Source organism: Cetorhinus maximus, chromosome 11, assembly GCF_964194155.1.
Source record: "Cetorhinus maximus chromosome 11, sCetMax3.hap1.1, whole genome shotgun sequence".
In the NCBI taxonomy this organism is placed as follows: domain Eukaryota; kingdom Metazoa; phylum Chordata; class Chondrichthyes; order Lamniformes; family Cetorhinidae; genus Cetorhinus; species Cetorhinus maximus.
Genome location: NC_135889.1, coordinates 21,132,045 through 21,155,087, shown reverse-complemented (window position 1 = coordinate 21,155,087; position 23,043 = coordinate 21,132,045). Strand labels below are relative to the sequence as shown.

General features: G+C 43.1%; 1 protein-coding gene across 2 annotated transcripts in view; it reads left to right on the top strand.

The window, feature by feature from the left end:
* bmpr2b (bone morphogenetic protein receptor, type II b (serine/threonine kinase)) overlaps positions 1-23,043 on the top strand; it is a 342,278-nt gene that overhangs the window by 264,277 nt on the left and 54,958 nt on the right. For both annotated transcript variants that reach the window (XM_078551618.1, XM_078551617.1), the window contains exon 4: positions 17,911-18,021. In XM_078551618.1, coding sequence (XP_078407744.1) covers positions 17,911-18,021 — 111 coding nt within the window. The remainder of the gene's footprint in view (positions 1-17,910; positions 18,022-23,043) is intronic.

Genomic DNA, 23,043 nt, shown 5'->3' with positions numbered 1-23,043 from the left:
TATGTGGCACAATTTCAAATTTTGTTTGATAATGCTCCTTTGGAGCTCCTTGGGACATTTTTCTAAATTTGTGGAGTTTTAGGGGTAATTAGCATTGTGATTATGCCACTGGTCTAGTAACCTAGAGGCTTACACTAATGATCCAGATGCATGTGTTCAAATCCCACCATGGCAGTTGGGGAATATAATTTCAATTAATTAAATAAATCTAGAATAAAAATATAGTATCAGTAAAGGTGACCATGAAGCTGCTGGATTGTTTTTAAAAATCCATCTCGTTCAGTAAATGTCCTTTAGGGAAGGAAATCTTAAGAACTTAAGAACTAGGAGCAGGAGTAGGCAATTCAGTCCCTCGAGCCTGCCCCGCCATTCAATACGATCATGGCTGATCTCATTTTGGCCTCAACTCCAATTTCCCGTCCCCTCCCCATAACCTTTCAACCCGTTCCTAATTAAAAATCTGTCTATCTCTTGCTTAAATTTATTCAGCATCCCGGCATCCACTGCACTCTGATTCACGACCCTTTGAGATAAGTAATTCCTCCTCATCTCTGATTTAAATCTACCAACCCTTAGCCTAAAACTATGGCCTCTTGTTCTAGAATGCCCCACAAGGGGAAACATCTGCTCCACGTCTACTTTTTCTATCCCCTTTAGCATATTATATACCTCAATCAGATCTCCTTTCATCCTTCTAAACTCTAGAGAGTATAGGCCTAACTGCACAATCTCTCCTCATAAGACAAAGCCTGCATCTCTGGAATCAATCTAGTGAACCTCCTCTGAACTGCCTCCAATGTAACTACATCCTCCCTCAAGTAAGGGGACCAAAACTGTGCACAGTACTCCAGGTGCGGTCTCACCAATGCCTTGTACAGTTGCAACAACACTTCCCTATTTTTACACTCTATTCCTTTAGCAATAAATGCTAAAATCCCATTTCCCTTCCTTCTTACCTGCTGTACCTGCATACTAGCTTTCAGCGATTCATGCATGAGGACATCCAGATCCCTTTGCACTGAAGCATTCTGAAGTTTCTCTCCATTTAAATAATAAGTCGCCTTTTTATTCTTCCGACCAAAATGGATAACCTCACACTTATCCAAATCTGCTGGTGTAAATGTGACTCCAGACCCACAGCAATGTGTTGACTCTTAACTGCTCTTTGAAATAGACTAGCAAGCTACTCAGTTGCATTCAAGAAGGTGGCTCACCACCACTTGTTCAGGGGCAGCAATGCAACATCTCATGAATGACTAAAAGATGTATAAATGCGAATTGTTATACTGCTTTGAAATCTCAGGCTCGCGTAGTGTTGGAACCAGGACTACTGCACTGGAACTACAAACTAGATGGGGTTTGAACCAAGTGTACTGCATTGGAATTACTTTACTACCTGGAGTGGGATTTAGACTAGGTGCAATGCAGAGGAATGACTGCCTGGAAAAGAAAAGGGCTTGTATTTATAATACCTTCCATGACCACGGGATGTCCTAAAGTGCTTTACAGCCAATGGAGTACATTTGAAGTGTAGTCACTGTTACAATGTGGGGAAACCTGTCAGCCAATTTGCGCACATCAAGCTCCAAAAAAAGCAATATGGTAATGACCATATAATTTGTTTTTGTGACACCAGGATTAAATCCCCTGCTCTTTGAAATGCGGTCATAGAACAGTTATAATACAGAAGAAGGCCATTCGGCCTGTCTGTGTTGGCACTCTGAAGGAGCAATTCAGGTGGTACCACTCCCCTCCCTGCCTTTTCCCTGTAACCCTGCATATTCTTCCTTTTCAGATAAGAATCCAATTTCCACTTGAATGCCTCAATTGACCTTGCATCCACCACACACTCAAGCAGAGTCGTCTGATCTTTTACTTCCAGGTCAGGCCTCAGTTTAACATCTCATCCAACAGAAGGCCCCTCTGACAGGTCAGTACTCCCTCAGTACTGCACTGGAGTGGCAGCTTTGATTTTTATGCCAAGCCCTGGAGTGGGTCTTGAATCTACAACTTTGTGACTCAGAGGCAAGAGTGCCACCAATTGAGCCACAGCTGACACCGTGGGATTTGAACCAGGAGTGCTGCACTGGAATTACTTGCCTGGAGTTGGGTTTGAACCAGGAGGACTGCACTGGAATCATTTCCTTCGGTGAGGTTTATACCAACAGCTTGTATAACTCTGAGAGGAGAGTATTACCAATTGAACAAAGCTACAATAACAGCTCATATATGCAGTGCCTTTAACATAATGAAGCGTCCCAAGGCACTTCACAGGAGCATTGTAAAGAAAGTATGACACCGAGGTACATAAAGAGATTTTAGGTTAGGTGACCAAAAGCCTGGTCAAAGAAGTAGGTTTTAAAAAATGTCTTAAAGGAACAAAGTGAGGTAGAGAGGCAGAGAAGTGTAAGGAGGGTTTATTGGTTAATTGAAATAGCATCCAGGAAGATGCATGGAGCCAAGTAGTGCACACAAAATGCCAACCATAACTTTCATTATAGCCTTTTGATGGACAGTTTCCTCTCAATGCATGAAGTGCTCTTACTATCCAAAATTGCCATTATCACTTCAAGCAGAAATGCTTGCAGGGAACTCTTTTGGTAAAGGCAGTGTACCCCAGATTTGATCCCTAATCTCGGTTCAGTTAGCCATTCTCCGCCAGCATGGCAACATGGTTCAAATCTAACGGTGTCAGCCGTGGCTCAGTTGGTGGCACTCTTGTCTCTGAATCAGAAAGTTGTAGATTCAAGACCCACTCTAGGACTTGGGCACATAAATCAAAGCTGCCACTCTAGTGCAGTAATGACCTGTCAGAGGGGTCTTCTTTCAGATGTGATGTTAAACTGAGGCCTGACTTGGAAGTAAAAGATCAGATGACTCTGCCTGAGAATGTGGTGGAGACAGGTTGAATTGAGGCATTCAAGAGGAAATTGGATTCTTATCTGAAAAGGAAGAATGTGCAGGGGTATGGGGAAAAAGTGGGGGAGTGCCACAAGGTCAATTGCTTCTTCAGAGAGCACCTTCAAGGTGCTACCTAGTCCTAGCATCCAAGCTAGAAGAGAAAAAACAAGGCAGTGTTTCCATTCTTTTGTGTGTGGATGTTAGGCGGACAGACTCAGGCTTTGCTTTTATGCTGGCTCACAATTGAATATGCTGCGGTATTGGCTCACATAAAGTGAGGTTGGGAGACAGGTTGAAGGGAACCCAATGAAAATCCTGGGATTTAGAATAGATTAGAACTTGTACAGATATGATAGTGAACTGAGGAATATAAAGGATCCTCAATGGTAGGCTGAGATATGAGAGGAAACAGTAGGATATTCAGGGCACACCATCAGGAACTGTGGGATATAAAAGCTATATAGTGGGAATTATAGATTATGGAGGATACACAGCAGGATCAGTAATGTGCTTATTAAATTCCGTGCTTGAAGAAGAATTCTGTTATAAATGTGATAAACTTCACAAATGATTAAGCACCAGGTAATAGCCTGATCCCAAGCTGTTTATTCAAGATGTATAAGGGCAATTAAAAACTTTGAGTTGGGGAGAGGTGACTGAAGGTGGAGTCGAAGAATGAGGGAGAGGTGACTGAAGGGAAGAGTCGGGGAGAAGTGAATAAAGGTGGAGTCGAAGAGTTGGGGAGAAGTGACTAAAGGTGGAGTCGGGAGAGGTGACTGAAGGCAGAGTTGAAAAATCAGGGTGAGGTGACTGAAAGGAAGTGTCGGGGAGAAGTGACTAAAGGTGGAGTCGGCGAGAAGTGACTAAAGGTGGAGTCGGAGAGGTGACTGAAGGTGGAGTTGAAGAGTTGGGGAGGGGTGACTGAAGGTGGAGTCAGAATTGGGGAGAGGTGACTGAAGGTAGAGTTGAAGAATCGGAGAGGTGACTGAAAGGAAGAGTTGGGGAGAAGTGACGAAAGGTGGAGTCGGAGAGGTGACTGAAGGTGGAGTTGAAGAGTCGGGGAGGGGTGACTGAAGGGAAGAGCTGGGGAGGGGTGACTGAAGGTGGAGTCGAAGAGTCGGGGAGAGGTGACTGAAGGTAGAGTCAAAGAGTCGGGAGGGGTGACTGAAGGGAAGATTCGGGAGAGGTGACTGAAGGTGGAGTCAATGAATCAGGAGAGATGATTGAAGGTGGAGTCGGAGAGAAGTGACTGAAGGTGGAGTCAGAGGCGGGGAGAGGTGACTGAAGGGAAGAGCTGGGGAGTGGTGACTGAAGGTGGAGTCAGAGGTGGGGAGAGGTGACTGAAGGTGGAGTCAATGAATCAGGAGAGATGATTGAAGGTGGAGTCGAAGAGTCGGAGAGAAGTGACTGAAGGTGGAGTCAGAGCCGGAGAGAGGTGACTGAAGGGAAGAGTTGGGGAGAGGTGACTGAAGGTGGAGTCAGAGTCGGGGAGAGGTGACTGAAGTGAAGAGCTGGGGAGAGGTGACTGAAGGTGGAGTCAGAGTCGGGGAGAGGTGACTGAAGGTAGAGTGAAAGAGTCGAGTGAGGTGACTGAAGTGAAGAGTCGGGAGAGGTGACTGAAGGGGGAGTTGAAGAGTTGGGGAGAGAGTCACAGAATTGTTACGGTGCAAAAGGAGGCCATTTGGTCCATTGTATCTGCACCAGCACTCTGAATGAGCATTAAGACTCATAGCCATTCTCCTGCTTTTTCCACATAAATCTGCACATTATTGAATAGAAATAATCATTGCTTGAATACCTCGATTGAACCTCCCTCCACCGTACTTCTAAGCAGTGTATTCCAGACCCAAATCACTCACTGTGTGAAAAACGTTGGCCTGAATTTTCAGTTCAGTGGGCGGGTACAATCGGCAGGCCCGGGAGTGGTCAGGAAATGGACTGTGATTGGCCCCCAACTGTCATTTCACACTGGTTGGCCAATTAACGGCCAGCCAGTGTGAAACGCACGCTGAAAAGCTCAGTGCTGCCGGGGTGGGGGCCAGAGGAGGGCGGGCAATGATGTTTCCACGGGTGTGGACAAGTGCTGAGAGAAAGCTCCCTGAAGGCAGAGAGCTGCTGACCCAAAAACCATGAAATAAAGTTTTGAACATCAGGAAAAAATGTCCAAGCATCACAATCAGGCACTTGAACATACAGATGATAAAAACAAAAAACTACTGCGAATGCTGGAAATCCAAAACAAAAACAGAATTACCTGGAAAAACTCAGCAGGTCTGGCAGCATCGGCGAAGAAGAAAAGAGTTAACGTTTCGAGTCCGTATGACTCTTCAATAGAACTAAGGAAAAATAGGAAAGAGGTGAAATATATATATATAATAAACGTTTCGAGTCCGTATGACTCTTCAACAGAACTAAGGAAAAATAGGAAAGAGGTGAAATATATAAATAAATGAATATATATATATATATTTCACCTCTTTCCTATTTTTCCTTAGTTCTGTTGAAGAGTCATACAGACTCGAAACGTTAACTCTTTTCTTCTCCGCCGATGCTGCCAGACCTGCTGAGTTTTTCCAGGTAATTCTGTTTTTGTTTTAGATGATAAAAATGCTGTCCAAAGATGATTTTTAAAATTTTATTTAATAACGGAAATCTCATCCCGCACTTGGATGAGGTTTCATGAAAAATGCAAAGTCTGCCTGGCCGATTCGCCTGTCCGTCAATTGTAGGGTTCGACGGACCACGAGCACTCAGAGTCAATTGCGCCGTTAATGGACTTAATTCCCCTTTTAATTGTTGGTGGGCGCGCTTCAGAATTTTGTGCGCACCCACCAAGTGAAATATCATGAGAGTGCGGGATGATGTCGGGGCGTTCGCCCAATGTCTTCTTGTGTGATTTTACGCCTGATCAGGTTGGGTGCGCGGCCCGCTGTGGGATGTAAAATTCTGCCCATTGTCTTACATCGCATTTGCTTCTTTTCCAAATCACTTTAAAACTGAGGTGACTGAAAGTGGAGTCGAAGATTTGGGGAGAGGTAACAGAAGGTGGAGTCAAAGGGTCAGGGGAGAGGTGACTGAAAGTGGAGTCGAAGGATCAGAGGAGAGGTGACTGAAGGTGGAGTCAAAGAGTTGTTAGGAGGTGACTGAATGTTCAAACCTCTCTTGAATGGAATGCACTTGGTAGCTGCGGTACTCTTACTTGGACCCTTCTTTGGTAATCACTTAAGTACTCTTCTGTGAGCGTGGTTAATATGTTTAACTGTTTAGAATATCGCAGCCAAATACAATCTTGTTGGGTATACACACACATAGTTTCCAAATGCAGATGTACTGGATATCTATAAGAAGTGGCTAATTTTGCCATTCTCCGATCACCGGTACTGAGACACTCGTGGTGCCCATAATGCTGCCTTGGCTGAGAGCTGCGTATCCAGCACCAACAGTTGAAGCTGGAGCCTTGCTGATCTGTATGGGTTACCTCTACATTACTCTTACCAACTGAACTATTGGGGAAGTCAGTATATTGAATTACCTGGTGCCAGGAAAATTTGGAGCACCTCCGCACAGAGCCCAAAAAGAAAGAATACAATTAGAAAAAAGCAGGAACTTGTTAGTTTTAAAATTTCTTTGCTCCCATATTACTGTCAAAGTGAGAAAAGAATGTGTCAAAGAAGGCAAGCTGTAATCATTATCCTAGGAAATGCATCTTTAACAGGTTGAAACTGTGACTTGCCTTTTTAATCACATGAAATCAGTATACACTTTACTTAGCTGTGTAAGCACGAGTTACAGCGGATGGGGGACCTCTGACCTCTTCAGTGTTTTTAATTCTGGGCTGGTCTGTCTGCGTGAATGAAGATGTATTTTCAGTGTTGTTGACGCTGATTGTTGGGAGAGCTTGCCAAAAGGAGTGAAACAGTAGCTGGGAACAGACAGTGTGCCTCCAGGCTTGAGACTGGTCTGGCTCCACAATTCGTAAACATAACCCTCAGCCCTATCAAGCAGGCATGCAATTCATCTGATCAGCAGGCAGGAAGTTCTGGATTTTTTTAGTGTGTAAATTGAGACACTTGTGCCTGAAAGCAGTCTTTGGGCAGGATCTTATATCCCATGGGCGGGCGCATGCCCGACCCGATCGGGTGTAAAATAGTGCGCGATGACATCGGGCGAACGTCCCGACATGGCACGATATTTTGGTTGGCTGGCGTATACGAGAGCCGGCAGTGTGCCCGCTGACAATTAAGAGGCCTATTAAGGCCCTTAATCAATTAATTAAAAGCAATTTTTTGCTACCCATCCAACCTTACGGTTGGTGGGCAGATGAATTGGCCAGGTGGCCTTTGGATCTCTTACGAAACCTCATTCACGAGCAGGATGAGGTTTGCAACAGTAATTTTTAAAAAAAGGAAACATTTTTAGACATAATTTTTAGTATGTCCCTGTTCATGTGACTGAGTCATATGTGGGGAGATGTTTCTCTCGTTTTTAAAATCTTTATTTCTGTTTGTACAAATCTTCAGCTCCCTGAGGCAGCCACCCTGCCTTCAGGGAGCTTTCAGTGTGTGCTCCCTCGCGCATGCGCAGACTTCTGCACTCGCTCTCCTCCTGCACCCCCCCACCCCGGCAGCGCTGAGCCAGCCAGCGTGAAATGGCGGCCGGGGGCCAATTGCAGGCGGCAGACCGTTTCCCGGCTGCTTCCAGGCCCACCTGCCACATCCGCCCAACGACCAGAAAATCCTGCCCTTTAAGTTTTATTGAACTCGTTTAAAGAGGTGAAAAGCACTAGATAGAGTGGACAGGCTGGAAAACGGCACAGGTGAGAGCTGTTTACTCTGTTGTGTGTTGAATGTCACAACTGACCCCAGACAAATGCATACCCAACCCAAACAAATTTTTTTGTTATTGTCATCTTACATTAACTCTAAAGAAAATAGATTGTTTCCTTACATGTTCCAAAGAATTCTGAACTGAGACTGAAGCTTGTATCAATCAATCACTTCTCAGTAAAACCATCAGTATGGAACGCCAGCAGATCAAATAATTTCCCATCCACATTGATTGTACAAAATTTCTTTTTAAAACTTAAGTGGATCAAATTATTTTCCATTCGGAGCACCTGAATTGAACTTCAAAGCATTAACTATTTCTCATTTACACTCATTGTAAAGAAAAGAAAGACTTACATTTACATAGCACATTTCATGACCTCAGGACATCCCAAAGCAGTTTACAGTCAACGAAGTGTTATTGAAATATAGCCATTTTAGTAATGTGGGAATCTTGGCAGCCAATTTGCATAGCAAGATCCCACAAATAGCAAGATAAAAGTAAAATACTGCGGATGCTGGAAATCTGAAATAAAAACAGAAAATGCTGGAAAAACTCAGCAGGTCTGGCAGCATCTGCGGAGATGCTGGAGATAATGTTTTGAGTCCGTATGACTCTTCTTCAGGGCTAAAGAGAAGTAAAAATGTGGTAGATTTATACTATTTAAGAGGGGGTGGAGCAAAATAGAAGTTTAGGGATAGGTGGAAGCTAAGGAGAAATTTGACAAAGATGTCATGGACAAAGGGAGTGCTAATGGTCGTGTTAACGACTAAAGAAGGTGCTGATACTGGCCTAATAGCAGAACAAGGGTCAGCACCCTGTGAAAGCGAAACATAAAAACACAATTGACAGATGGCCCTGTTGTTGGGGGTGGAGGTTGGGGAAAAAGGATAAAAAAATGAATAAATAAATAAAAACAAAAAAAATTGGATTAAAGAAGTGGTAAAGATGGAGGTGAGAGTGCATGGTCTGAAGTTGTTGAACTCACTGTTAAGTCTGGAAAGCCGTAAAGTGCCTAATCGGAAGATGAGGTGCTGTTCCTCCGGCTTGCGTTGGGCTTCACTGGAACATTGCATCAGGCCAAGGACGGACATGTGGGCATGAGAACAAGATGGTGTGTTCAAATGGCAAGTAACAGGAAGTCCTTGGTCATGCTTGCAGACTGAGCAAAGGTGTTCTGCAAAGCAGTCACCCAGTCTGAGTTTGGTCTCTGTAATATAGAGGAGACCGCATTGGGAGCAGCAAATACAGTAGACCGAATTAAAGGAGATGCAAGTGAAGTGCTGCTTCATCTGAGAGGAATGTTTGGGGCCTTGGACGGTGAGGAGGGAGAAGGTAAAGGTGCAGGTTGCACCTTCTGTGATTGCATGGGAAGGTGCCATTGGAAGGGGATGAGGAGTTGGGGGTGATGGAGGAGTGGACCAGGGTATTACTGAGGGAATGGTCCCTATGGAATGCTGACAGGGTGGGATGAGAGGAAGATGTGTTTGGTGGTGGCATCATGCTGGAGTTGGCAGAAATGGCAGAGAATGATCCTTTGAATGCGGAGGCTGGTGGGGTAAAAAATGAGGACAAAGCGGGACCCTATCATGGTTCTGGGAGGGAGGGGAAGGGATGAGGGCAGAGGTGTGGGAAATGGGTTGGACACAGTTGAGGCCCTGTCAACCACAGTGAGGGGAACCCCTTGGTTAAGGAAAAAGGAAGACATGTCAGAAGCACCGTTTGGAAGGTAGCATCCTCGGAACAGATGCGACGGAGGCGGCGGAACTGAGAGAATGGGATGGAGTCCTTACAGGAAGCAGAATGTGAGGAGCTGTGGTCGAGCTAACTGTAGGAGTTGGTGGGCTTGTAATGAATATTGGTAGACAGTTTATTACCAGAAATGGAGACAGAGAAGCCAAGGAAGGGAAGTGTCGGAGATGGACCATGTGAAGGTAAGAGAGGGGTGGAAATTGAAGCAAAATCGATACATTTTTCCAGGTCCAGACGAGAGCATGAAGCGGCGCCGATACAGTCATTAATGTACTGAGAAAAGAGTTGTGGAAGGGGACCCTGAGCAGAACTGGAACAAGGAATGGTCCACACAACTCACAAAAAGATGGGCATAATTGGGGCCCATGTGGGGACCCATCAACACACCTTTTATTTGGCGGAAGTGAGACAAGTTAAAGGAGAAATTGTTCAGTGAGGGAACAAGTTCAGCCAGGGAGAATGGTGGTGGATGGGCATTGTTCAGGTGTCTGTTCAAGGAAGAAGCGGGGATCCCTTAGACCATCCTGTTGGACGATGGAGGCGTAGAGGTACTGGACATCCATAGTGAAGAGGAGGCGGTTAGAGCCAGGAAACTGGAAATTGTTGATATGAGATAGGGTGTCAGAGGAATTGCGAATGTAGGTGGGTGAAGACTGGACAAGGGGAGAGAGAATAGAGCCAAGATTAAAAGAAATTATTCCATGGGGCAGGAACAGACTGACATGATGGGTCTACCAGGACAGTCCTTTTGTGGATTTTGGGAAGGAAGTAGAAATGGGCTGTCCAGGGTTGGGGACTATGAGGCTGGAAGCTACGGAGGGAAGATCTCCAGAGGAGATGAAGTCAGTGACAGTCCTGGAAGCAATGGTTTGATGCTTGGTGGCGGGGTCATGGTCCAGGAGGAGGTAGGAAGAAGTGTCTGCGAGTTGGCGCTAAGTCTCTGCAAGGTAGAGGTCAGTATGCCAAACAACAACAGCATCACCCTTGTCGTAGGTTTGATAATCAAGTCAGGGTTGGACCTGAGAGAATGGAGTGCAGCAAGTTCAGAAGGAAACAGGTTGGAGTGGGTGAGAGGAATGGAAAAATTAAGACGGCCGATGTCATGCCAATAGTTCTCAATGAAAAGATATTGGAGGTGGGTGAAAAGATCCGTTGAATGGGGAAGGACTCCTGCCCAAAGAAGTGAGCATGGAGATGAAGGCAAAGCATTGTGCTGAGCCCAGAATTCATTGAGGTGAGGGCGTAAGAGGATGAAACTGAATCTTTGCCAAGTACAGAGCGTTCAGCACCAGAGAGGGGAAGGTCAGAGAGTATAGTGAATACACGGCAAAGACTAGGATTAGAAGAAGGGATGGGGGTCAGGGGGGTAGGAAGGTGTGGAGGGTCCCGGATAGGCATTGGCATCAATAAATTGTTGGAGCTTGCATTCATGTGAACTCGAAACGTTAACTCTCTTTCGCTTCCACAGATGCTGCCAGACCTGTTGAGTTTTTCCAACATTTTCTGTTTTAATCCCACAAATAGCAATGTGATAATGACCAGATTACCTGTTGTTTAGTGATAGTAGAGGGATGAATATTAGCCCAGACACTAGAGAACTCCTCTAGTCGTCTTTGTAAGTTTTTGTTGACGATTGCTCCCATCATTTTGTCGATGGTACAGGGGAGATTCTCATAGCAGTAATTGATGGGATTTAAATTTGACTGGTTTGTTAGATTTTGTGGATAGGACAAATCCATGAAGTTATCCACATTATTGCATGATACCAGTGACAAGAAACCACTGGAATACCTTGACTAAGGATGTGCCACCTGTATGTATTGAGATTAAATTATTGCAGGCATGGGAATAAAGATTCCTTTTTACATTTTTTTGAGTTTTCTCCCTGTCTCCTGAGTGTACTGACTTGTGTACAAAAATCTTGCCCCATCTTCACCTGAGAGTATTGGCATTTACCAGTTTATAGTCCACTGACAGCCTTCTAGGTTTTGCTCCATGTGGCTATTTGTTGTGTGTGATACTTGGAACGCTAGCTTTTAAAGGGCCTTAATTGGAAGCTGGGCTTGAGCACACATTTGTATATCTACAGTTCAGTGCCAGCCATGACTGACTTGCAGAGAGCAAGCGGCTGCTGCTGAAGCTCTGCATCTCCAAATGAAAATTTTGCACAACCACTACCTTTGCGTAACACCAGAGTGCAATACTGTTTGATACAGGTCAGGTCTGTCCCTGTATAATACTGGGGTGGGTACAGGTCTCACTAATACTGTGGTATAATAGCGTAACGGGTACAGTGCTGGTGGATACAGGTCTTTCATTGTAATACTGTGATACAGTACTGGTGGATATAGGTCTGTCACTGTGTAACACTGGGGTACAATCCTAATGGGTAAAGGTTTGTCACTGTCTTAAAAGTTGTTCTCCAAGGAGCACTAATCAAGCTCTGATATCCTTCCCCATGCCAAAGCATGGAGGATAGTGATCAAGGCAGGGAACCCTGTCTGATTTTTTTTCTCCTCCTTAACCTGCAAGGTGCTTTGAAGTCTTGTCCAGTTGAGATTAGCACAGACTCTAATGGAACTTGGGATCTTTCTGGTTACTATGGCTTAATGATATGCTGGGAGCCTGGAATGTGCCTTTCTCCTCAACTGTACCACTGGGGGGGCAGAGAGGGTGGGTTGGGAGGAAATTGAGCATGAACAATCTAAAACAAGATTAAAGTAATGTCAATTCCAGCAAATAAATGGGAAGCTAGCAATATATTTCAAATAAGGAATGTCGAATGTGGATATCAGACATAATATGGTACCACATTTAGAAGTCTCATACACAGCTTAGAATCAGCAACTAGTCTCATGGAGACTGCTGCATTTTATCATCACGTCAGATGGCCATCATTTTTTCTGTCAGATACAGATCATTTCCCAACTACTGAAGTCATAGTCTGAGCTATATGTGCTTATGTATAGCCAGATAAAAGAAGCCATGCATTTTAACTGAGCACAAAAGGGAATCTTGTTTTCCACTTGCCTCTTCAACTATTTTTACCGATTTTATTTGCTTTGTTTCTCCCTCCCCTATGTTAAGGCACTTAGCCTTTGGGATATGGTTTCCAGTATAGTACCTTGCCCAACTCTATAAGTGATCTTTCTTCATGTAGGAACCAATTTCTTCAGTTTTGGCAGGCTGTTGATTCATAGGGGTATAACATTCGGACTTGATCCTGTACTCAACCTGACATCCGCACAAGCAAATTTTCTAGCAGTGCTCACTGGGTAATGATCAGGAACAATGGCCTTCAATGATTCTTTTCCCCTCCTTTGCCTAAGGGATAATAGAGTAATTATAGTGCTTCTACGGTCTGGAGAACTGCCAACTAACTCGGTACAAATTCAAATTCAAACTCAAACTTGAGTGTTCCATATGATACCAAGCTAACTAGTTCCTGTAAAATACAAACTAAGTTGGACACAATATGCATGTTGCCTTCTCCTTTTTGCAAAGATGAAGGGATTCCTTTAAACATTCAGCTAGTTCAAAAAATCTTTAAATAAAAATTACTTTGTCTATCTAAAGTCACATGAAAATAATACACAAAAATCTCTCATTGTTGCAGAGAAGAAAGATTCACACTGGTGAAAGACAAATTCAGGGTAATGTCAGGAAATTGGTCTTTGCACGAAAAGTAATGAATAAGAAATCACTTTTGTTCAGAGACCAGCCATCAGCTTTGGATTGCCCCTCACTCAGAGGACTGGCCTCACTCGGCTTCCATCTATTGATATAGTCAAATCCTGGGCGACTTGATAGGTGAAATCAAAGGAAGGTATTGGTGGTCCTTCCTTCTGCGAATATGGAGGAGCACCTGTCTTCAAGTGCATAGGTCTATAAAAGTCAATTGGGTGAAGGAAGTTGATCAGGAGTTGACTTTAAATAAACCTTTGATGCTGATGAGGAACTATTGTCTTGTATTTCCAGCGCAAGTTATAGCAAGGTATTGTGGAGCACTTGGACATTGAATCAGGCACAAGATATCATTGACATTCTGCCGTGCCTCCAGTTACCACTGACTATATTTAGGTACTGGAGCATAGAGTACGCAACTAAGGTCATGAAGAAGCTTTATGCACTCATCTTTCTCACTCCAATCAACGTGCAGTTCCTTGTTTAAACAAGTGGGCTATTGGCAAAACAAATAGTCTACCTCTCAGGGCTTATTAAGCCCTTGTGAATCTCCAGTGAGAGCCTTCATCACAACCTGACCATAAAACACCGGGTTACATCGTCTTGATGTTAGGTTGGAAAAGAGGTATTCTGGGGATTTCCAATACTCCCACCCTAATCCAGGTAATGCACCTGCAAGCAGAATTTAATCTAGTCCTTGGCTCAATGGTAACTCTGTTGCCTCTGAATTAGAAGGTCATGGGTTGCAGCCCCACTCCAGAGACTTGAGTATATAATCTAGTGCTACAGTGCAGCAGTGAGGGAGTGCTGCATTGTCAGAGATGCTGCCTTTTGGATGAGAAAATGAGATTCCTGCAGGTAGCCTTTAAAGATCTCATGGCACAATTTGAAGAAGAGCAGGAGAATTTTCCCAGTGTCCTGGTCAATATTTATCCCTCAAGCAACACTAAAAAATAAATGGTCGGGTAATTATTTTAATTCCAATTGTGGAACCTTGCCGTATGCAATTGGCTACCAAGTTATTTAAAAAAAAAATCATTCTTGGGATGTAGGCGTCATTGGCGCATCTGAATTTCTGCAGTTCATATGGTGAAAATGTTCCAGCAGTGCTGTTACATAAGGAGTTCCAGGATTTTGACCCACAACGATGAAGAAATAGTGACATACGTCCAATGCTGTGTGACTTGGAGGGGAATTTGCCAATGGTGGTGCTTCCTATGTGGCTGCTGCTGTGTTGTCCTTCTAGGTATTAGAGGTTGCGGGTAGTGCTTAGGAAGTAGTGCTAAAGAAGTCTTGGTAGATTGCAGCACACCCAGCGATCAGGCCATGATTTGTTGGTCCACATGACTCTGTTGCAGTGTCACCAGTAATTGTATCACCAGGACTGCTCTGGATTTAATGGCAAAAGTATCAATTGTTGAAAACATAAGTGCTCATTTTGTGAAGGAACACTTCTAAGTTATTCATAGGAAATACAGTAAAGTGAGAACCTGCATTTATATATTGCCTTTCATGATTTGTAATCTAGGAAACATAGGAGCCAATTTGTGGCCAGGCATCTGATCATCTGTTTCATTAACGTTAAATTGTGGGATTAATATTGGCCAGGACAGTTGGAGAACTCCCCTGCTCTCCTTTGAATAGTGTCACAGAGTTTTGAACATCCACCTGAGAGGGCACACAGGGCCTTGGTTTAACATCTCATCTGAAATGTAGCACTCCCTCAGACAAGTTCTGGATTATGTAATAGAACACTCCCTATATATCAATGAGCTGAATAATAGAGTAAACATAAATTTCCTACCAAAACAGTCTCCAAACAACAGCAGAGACCAAAACAAATCCTACCCCATAATGCATTGAAACAGGACACCCATCTAAAGCAGTTAATTTATTTTGCTCCTTCATTTCTTTTTTCTGCCCCTATAGAAGAATACCTCTGGGTACCTCTCTAGCGCCTTATCCAAGAGGCCATCCTTCATGTGTGAGCCTAGTTTGTAGTTTAGATTTTCTGATCTGTGTTAACTCTTTTTCGATTCAGGCAGCTTAATGTCAATGTTACAAAAATGCTTCTAGGAAAATCTAGGCTTAATGTCAGCAGGCTTTTTGACCATGAATAGATAGTTAATAGTTGAACCCAGTATTTCTTACCCGCTGGTGCATTTTCAGCAGAAGGTCACCGGGTAGCAATCATAAATCTGGTTAAGATCAGCTAATTTAGCACAAACTGGCCTTTTTGTTGTAGAGAAAATCTGGGCCTAAAAATCTTTCTTTTGATACTGAGAGAGGTTTCTTTCTCATGCTTCAGGATGCCAGGTACTGTGAAAGAAAAAAAAACACGCAAAACATTTGAAGTGAACTAGCAGAACTAGAACTCCCAACTATGCACTATGGACAATATAATCAAAGAAGCATTTTTGTTTGCTGCAGTTCCCAAAGCTGTGAATCCTTTAAAGAACCTGCTGCTTTGTTTTCTCAGCATTGTTTGTAATAAGGCTTGTGTATTCAGCTTAGAACTGCAACTGTATCCTGAAAACCATCTCAAATCCACGCGATCATATGAACAATTTTTAACCCTGAAATTATATCTATATATTTACAGCATAGCTATTGAATGGCAATTCATTTTGAATTGATAGCTGATTCTGAAACACAGAATAGATTCTGTGAGCTCAACTTGATGGCCAGGATTTTTCCTATGGCGGGTGGGCTGGGTGGGAGCAGGCGTAGGCGGGCATGGAGCCAATCGCCACCCGTGATCAACTCTGCGCTGCCATTTTACGCGGGCAGGCCAATTAAGGCCCGCCCAGCATAATACGCAGCCAATAGCGCTCAGCGCTGCCTGTGTGGGCAGGGGGAGGAGGGAGAGTTGGGGCCAGCGCTCTTTAGTGCATGCGCGTGAAAAAGCGCAGCAATCTCCCTGAGGCACAGAGCTGCCTCAGGGATATTGAATGGACATTAAAATAATTGAATAAATGGTTTAAAAATTTATTTAAACATGTCAGTTGGGATGCATGCCCGCATCATCACGTGTCGTTTTACATGTCAGCGTGTCGGGCACTGCACGCCAATGGAAAAACCCTGCCCGATGGCACAGTAGCTAAGAATTTTGCTTGTAGTGATGTTAAACACTGCAGATCAACAAGGTCCCAAGTTGGATCCCTGGTGTGTGCTGGGCTAGCAGATCTCTGCCAGGGTGTCAGTAGCAGGTGATGAGCTTTGGCTTCAGTGCCCCTTACTAAGGAGAGGAAACATCTGCAGGAGTTCATATAAAATGGAGACGATTACCCACTGTAGCTCATTCTTCCATAGGACATCAAAGTTGTGCAACATCTTATCTTTCTCAATCTTTTAGGTGTCAATGGTAGCACCCATCACTCTGATTCAAAAGGCTGTGGCTTCAAGCCCCAGTTCAGAGAATTGAGCATGGTATCTAATTTTTCATTTTCCTCCACCTGGACCTTTAATCTATAGTGCTGCATTGTCTGATGTGATGTTATTTGATCGAAGCCACAGAGGTACCCAGGTGGCTAAAGGCACTGCCAAGTAAAGAATTTAAAACATTACTAGTCAAGCATCCCAGGTTTAGTTCCTGGTCTGTGACACAGCTTTACATTAAAATGCTTTGGTTCTAGTGCAGTTTTCCTCACACATTGGTAGCAGCGATATACTTCATGTTAACACTGTAAAATGGCAGATTTTTTCCTATTTCACTGGTCAGCAATGAGACGCCTAGTAGTTGGATCCCTTACTGCTAAGACAAACTGTTTCCATAAAAAGCACACCTCAATATGGACCTTCCAGTTAGGATGGCTCAGTATCAACCAGGGATATTTTGGATAACAACATTTTGCCACCTTATGGGCATATCATCTAGCGTGCCCACCGGAAGATAACTGAGCTCAGCCAGCCATGCCAGCTGGCAGCTTGATGAGCAAATCTGTGATCGGATCTGGTAGGCGTGCCGTTGAGCGCTATGACCCAGAGTTTAGCAAACTTGTCCTCAGGTTTGCAGGCATGTTGTTTTAATAATAGGCAAGTCTAGCTATTTCCTTTGGCAAGATGTGTATCATTTTATCTGGTTGCAATTGTATTAGATGTTCCCTTTGTGAGATTTATAGATGGAAATTGATGGGCATGTGAAATGTTCATACTTTGTTCACTTGAAATGTGAAGAAACAGCTGGCAGATATGTTATAGATTCTGATTTTCCAAAACTTTGGGCATGTTTAAAGCGAGCACTGAGCTATGTAACACTAGGGTGGAAATCTGTTACAACTGACAAATCAAGTGCAAGCCAGCTTGGTTCAGTTAGTAGCATCCTCAGCTGGTGTTCTGCATTGTCTGAAGTGATGTTCTTTGGAAACTCTGCTCGTGTCACCTGTTCGAGTAGTTCAGTGGGAATCATAGAGCCTAGGGCAGCACTATTCAAAGAAGAGCAGGCAGCTTTCATGGTGTCCAGGAGAACACTCCTCTGTCAACCAACGGCACCAAAAACAATTCATCTCTTACTGCTATTAGTGGGATCTTGCGGCCTGAAAATGTCTGCTGTGCTTACTGCTATAGTAACAGTGCGCTATGTAGTTCATGGGATGTGAAGTACTTAGGGACATTTGAGAGCTCTTAATAAGATATTGTACAAATGCAATTCTGCCTTTCTTATTGGTACATTAAAGTTTTTTTATAGCATATTATTGGTACCAATAAACTAACTGAAGTGTGTGACAACTTATCTTTGTGTTCTAGGTACTTGGAGACCACACTACAAAGAGGAGACAATTGTAATTGCTTTGGCATCGGTGTCTGTTGTCGCTGTCTTGATTGCAGCTTTCTTCTTTGGGTATAGAATGCTTGCAGGTGAGTGTCTGCAATGAAACTTGCCTTCGTTCCTCCTAGTTTAAAGATGGTGTAAAGAAAGCTTTCACTTATCCACGCACCCCCCTGCCGAAAGCTGTGAGCATTATTTAACAGTGGTCTTTCCCTTTTGCTGAGTCTCTTCTTCACTCCTACCTAGGCTCCATTCATCTAATTCTTCGCTGATTCCACAGGCACCAGCAATTGCCTGGTATCTTGCCCATGTAACCATTCTCCATACAAATGTCAGCAGATTTTCTTTTTAATCATGCAGTCTCACAGCTGAGCTACATCCTGTCCTCACTCAAGCCATGTGTGCAAAGTATAAGCAGAAAAAGCTAGAAATACTTGGCAGGTCTGTCAAGAAACAGAAGTCAGTCAGTCAATGTTTCAGTTCCAAAAACTTTCCTCTGGACTGGAAAATATCACAGATGAACAGCATTTAAAAAGGAGCAGAATAAGAGAAAGGAGGGAGAAAAGAAAATATGAAGCAAGAACAGAAAATGCTGGAAAAACTCAGCAGGTCTAACGGCATCTGTGGAGAGAAAGACAGAGTTAACGTTTCAAGACCGTATGACTCTTCTTCAGAGCTAAAGACAAGTAAAAATGTGATGAAATTTATACTGTTTAAGGGGGGGTGGAGCAGGTGAAGCTGGATAGAAGGCCAGCAATGGGTGGAGGCAAAGGAGAGATTGACAAAGATGTCACGAACAAAAGGACAAAGAAAATATGTCTGACCCCAAGCTCCCTCTCAGTTTTAATTCCCTATGCCAGCCTCCTTTCTTGCACCCCTTAGACAGTGACTTTTGCTCAGGTACAATTCCATAGGTGCCAGTTACCCGCCCAAACCTCACCCAAATGACCTTTGTTATGCATAAACCTTAATGGTGATTGTCGACAGGTTACCTGCTCGTTAAGGTTATCTCACCCTACGCCCACACACACACGAACTTTTTAGTGACAGGTACTGGATAATGAGCAGGAGATTCAGGAGATGTTTACTCCGCCTCTTCCTTGGCTAGGGTGGTGTGACCAATTGTATCACCCCCAACAGCTGAAAAAAAGTGATTGAACATGTGACCTTCTTGTCTGCATGCCTTAGTAGCGCCTATGATATGCATTAATCCAGTGAATCATTGGAAGAGTTTACTTTTTGAATGTATTAATAACATATTGAAATAAATGGAAGTTACCATTCAACCCAACCAGTTTGTGTTGGTTGTGCAAGTAAATAGTCCTAATCATATATACCCACCCTGTCCTTCATATCTCTTAAACTCATTTTCCTTTAAACACTAATCCAACCTAATCTTGAATATTGACAATTTCTGTCTCAACCATGAACCTTCGAAGTGAATTCCACATCTTCAAAACTCCCTGCGTGAAGAGGGTTTCTCCTGTCCCCTATTCTAAATCTCTTGCATTTAATCTTGTATCTGTGGTGCCTTATTCTAGCCTCATCAGAAAAAGGTCTGTTTCTAACTACCCCCTAACTACCTGGCAGATTGCCCAACTAATCTGTGATGTTTTGAGTTCTAATTAATTCCCTTATATCAGACAGGTTCCCAATGAATCTAAATTGTGTCCTCGCTAAAGCTTCATTATCCTCCGGTGTGGAGCCCAATACTGGACACAACACTCTGTAATTAAATTTGATTAAGGTTTTATAAATGATCATCGGTACCTTGTAGTTTTTATATTCTGTACCTCTTGTGATAAAATCCACTTGATTAACCTGAGCTGTTGCCTTTAATGTCCTGGGAGTCTGTGGCCTGAAATCCCTCTGCTCTTCCACAGCAGAAGCCTCCTTCCATTATGAGTAAAAAAAAAATTCTGATGAAAGATCATTGACCTGAAACATATACTTTGTTTCCCTCTCCAGAGGTACTGCCTGATCTGCTGAATATTTCTAGCAAGTTCTGAATTTATTTGATTAACAATATAAACTGAATAACTGCTGTTTTTTTTTTCAAAATATATCACCTCACATTTACTGATTTTCAATTCTGTCTGCCACATTTTGACCCATTCGCCTGCTTCATCAATGTTACTTTGAACTTCTGAAAAACTAACTATGCCCCCTATTTTGGCATCATCTGCAAATTTTTGCACCATTTCCTCTAGGCTTTATCTAAATAATTGTCCCAGTAAACAGAAGCAATCATAGAACTGAATTGTGTGGAATGTGAAAACTGCCCATTAATGAGGGCGTGGTGAGTTGAATAGCATGTAGTAAATGCATTTCACTAACATTCAGTATGAAAGCCTAGTTTTTGCTTATACACACACAGGCTTTCTTGAGTGTAAGAAATATTGTGCCAAAATCAATGATTGAGAAAGAGGAAACTTCTATCTTGCTACAATGCCATCTAGTGGTAAAATCACATAATCTGATCAAGAGCTGTGAATTCAGACCAGCCAGATGTGGCAGGGTTATCAGACCAATTCTTTTTATTCTTTCATGGGATTTGGGTGTCACTGGATAGGCCAGTATTTATTGCTCATCCCTAATTTCTCTTGAGAAGATGGTGATGAGCTGCCATGTTGAACCACTGCAATCCTTGTGATATAGGTACACACACAGTGCTGTTAGGAAAGGAGTTCCAGGATTTTGACCCAGCGACAGTGAAGGAACAGCGATATAGTTCCAAATCAGAATGGTGGTGGCTTGAAGAGGAACTTGCAGGTGGTAATGTTCCCATGCATCTGCTGCCCTTGTCCTTCTTGGTGGTAGAGTTTGTGGGTTTGGAAGGTGCTGCATTGCATCTTGTAGATTGCACACACTGCTGCCACTGTGTGTCGGTGATGTTTGTGAATGGAGTGCCAATCAAGCGGGCTGCTTTGTCCTGGATGGTGTCAAGTTTCTTGAGAGTTGTTGGAGCTGCACTCATTCAGGCAAGTGGAGCGTATTCCATCACATTCTTGACTTGTGCTTTTAGATGGTGGACAGGCCTAGAGGAGTCAGGAGGTGAGTTACTCACTGCGGAATCCCCAGCCTCTGACCTGCTCTTGTAGTCATAATTTAGCTGTGCAATTAAGAAGGTGTCAGATTCAATCATTGCCTGTGCTGATTTGGCTCACTTAAGTCGAGTAAGTCGCTTAAGGAGGTGAATTAGACCAGGGTTCCTGCTCCTGTTCTTAGAACAAGCAGGTGCTGTGGTTGGTCTTACTTTCAGTACCCCCAACCTAATGAGAAACTTATAACACAGGGAAACCAGGGAACTAAAGACCAGTTAGCCTAACATCTGCTGTTGGGAAATTGCTAGTGTCTATCATTAAGGATAGAATGACATGAAAATTTTCAGTTGGTCAGAGAGAGACAGCATGAATTTGTAAAGGTTAAATCATGCTTGACAAACCTGATTTCACAAGTCCTTCATAAGACACTATAAACTAGAATCGAAGCTCATGGAATTGAAGGCAAATTATTGACCTGGTTAGGAAATTGGTTGAGTGGTGGAAGATAGAGAGTAGGGATACTCTGGTAAGTGGCAGAAAATGACAAGTAGTGTCTGACAGGGATCTGTGTTGGGGGCTGAACAATTTGCCATATTTATTAACAACTTGAATGATGGAATAGAAAGTCACAAATCCAAATTTGCTGATGACACAAAGATAGATATCATTTTAAGCGGTGTAGATGGAAATGTAAAATACAAAGAGATATTGATAGATTAACTGAATGGGCAAAACTGTAGCAAATGAATTTCAGTGTGAGGATATCCACTTTGGACCTAAAAAGGATAGAAAGGGTATTTTCTAAATGGTGAAAAGCTTGAAAGAGTGTAAGTCCAGAGATATTTGGGGTATCCATCTACATAGATCATTAAAATGTCATAAACATGTACGAAAAATTATCAAAAAGGCTAAAGAGGAATCTTTCAGCTATACAAAGCCCTGGTTAGATCACAACTGGGGTACCGTGAGCAGTTCTGGACCCCACACCTTAGGAAGGATATATTGACTTTGAGGGAATGTAACATAAATTTATCAGAATGTTACCTGGACTCCACAGGTTAAATTACAAAGAGAGATTATGAAAACTAGGGTTATACTTCCTGGAATTCAGAAGATATTAAAGAGAACAGATGGAGGTAGGTAAAGAGAAACTATTTCTACTAGCTGTGGGGCGCTAGGACAAGGGGGCATAGCCTAAAAATTAGAGCCAGATCTTTGAGGTGTAACGTTTCTTCAAAGGGTGGTAGTAGTTTGGAATTCTATTCCCCAAATTGCAGTTGATGCAGACTGTTAATTGTTAATTTTAAATCTGAGATCGGTAGATTTTTGTTAACCAAAGGTACAGTATTGAGAGATTTGGGGCACCAGCAGGTATATGGAGTTGGTTTGAAGGTCAGCCATGATCTCAGTGAATGGCAGAACAGGCTCGAGGAGGTAAATGGTTGACTCTTATCCTTTGCAATTTTGGGATTTACACATGCCAGCCAAAAAAACTACCAAACCTAACAACTCAGGACAAGGTAAGGTAAGCCTTGAACACATGAAAACAATTGGTTCCAAAGACTTTTTGTAACAGTAGTTGTATGCAGAAACAACATTCCTTCACGTATATTGGAAGCAGAAAAAATAATAACTTGTATTTATATAATGCCTTTACAGTATAAAACATTCCAGGTGACCATATAAGATGACATTAGGGCAGATGGCCTAAAGCTTTGTCAAAGAGATAGGTTTTAAGGAGTGTCTTAAAGGAGAAAAGCGAGGTAGAAAGGTGGAGAGGTATAGAAAGAGAATTCCAGAGCTTGGGGCCTGTGAAACTGAAGGCGGGGCCACCAATGGTGGAATGATTAAAATCGGGGATACTCAGGAGGCCAGGATTAGAGGAGTGCCGATATCTCAAAGGATTGTGGTTTGAGATTACAGAGATAGAGAGGGAATTGAAAACAAGGATGAGAATTTTTAAATCAAGACTATGCTTAACCAGGAGCCACTGTAGGCCAGTGCGCACAGGAGTGATAGGGGAACAAGACTTAGTGCGAGTTGAGACACGGGCAGCAGAGTTTTGGC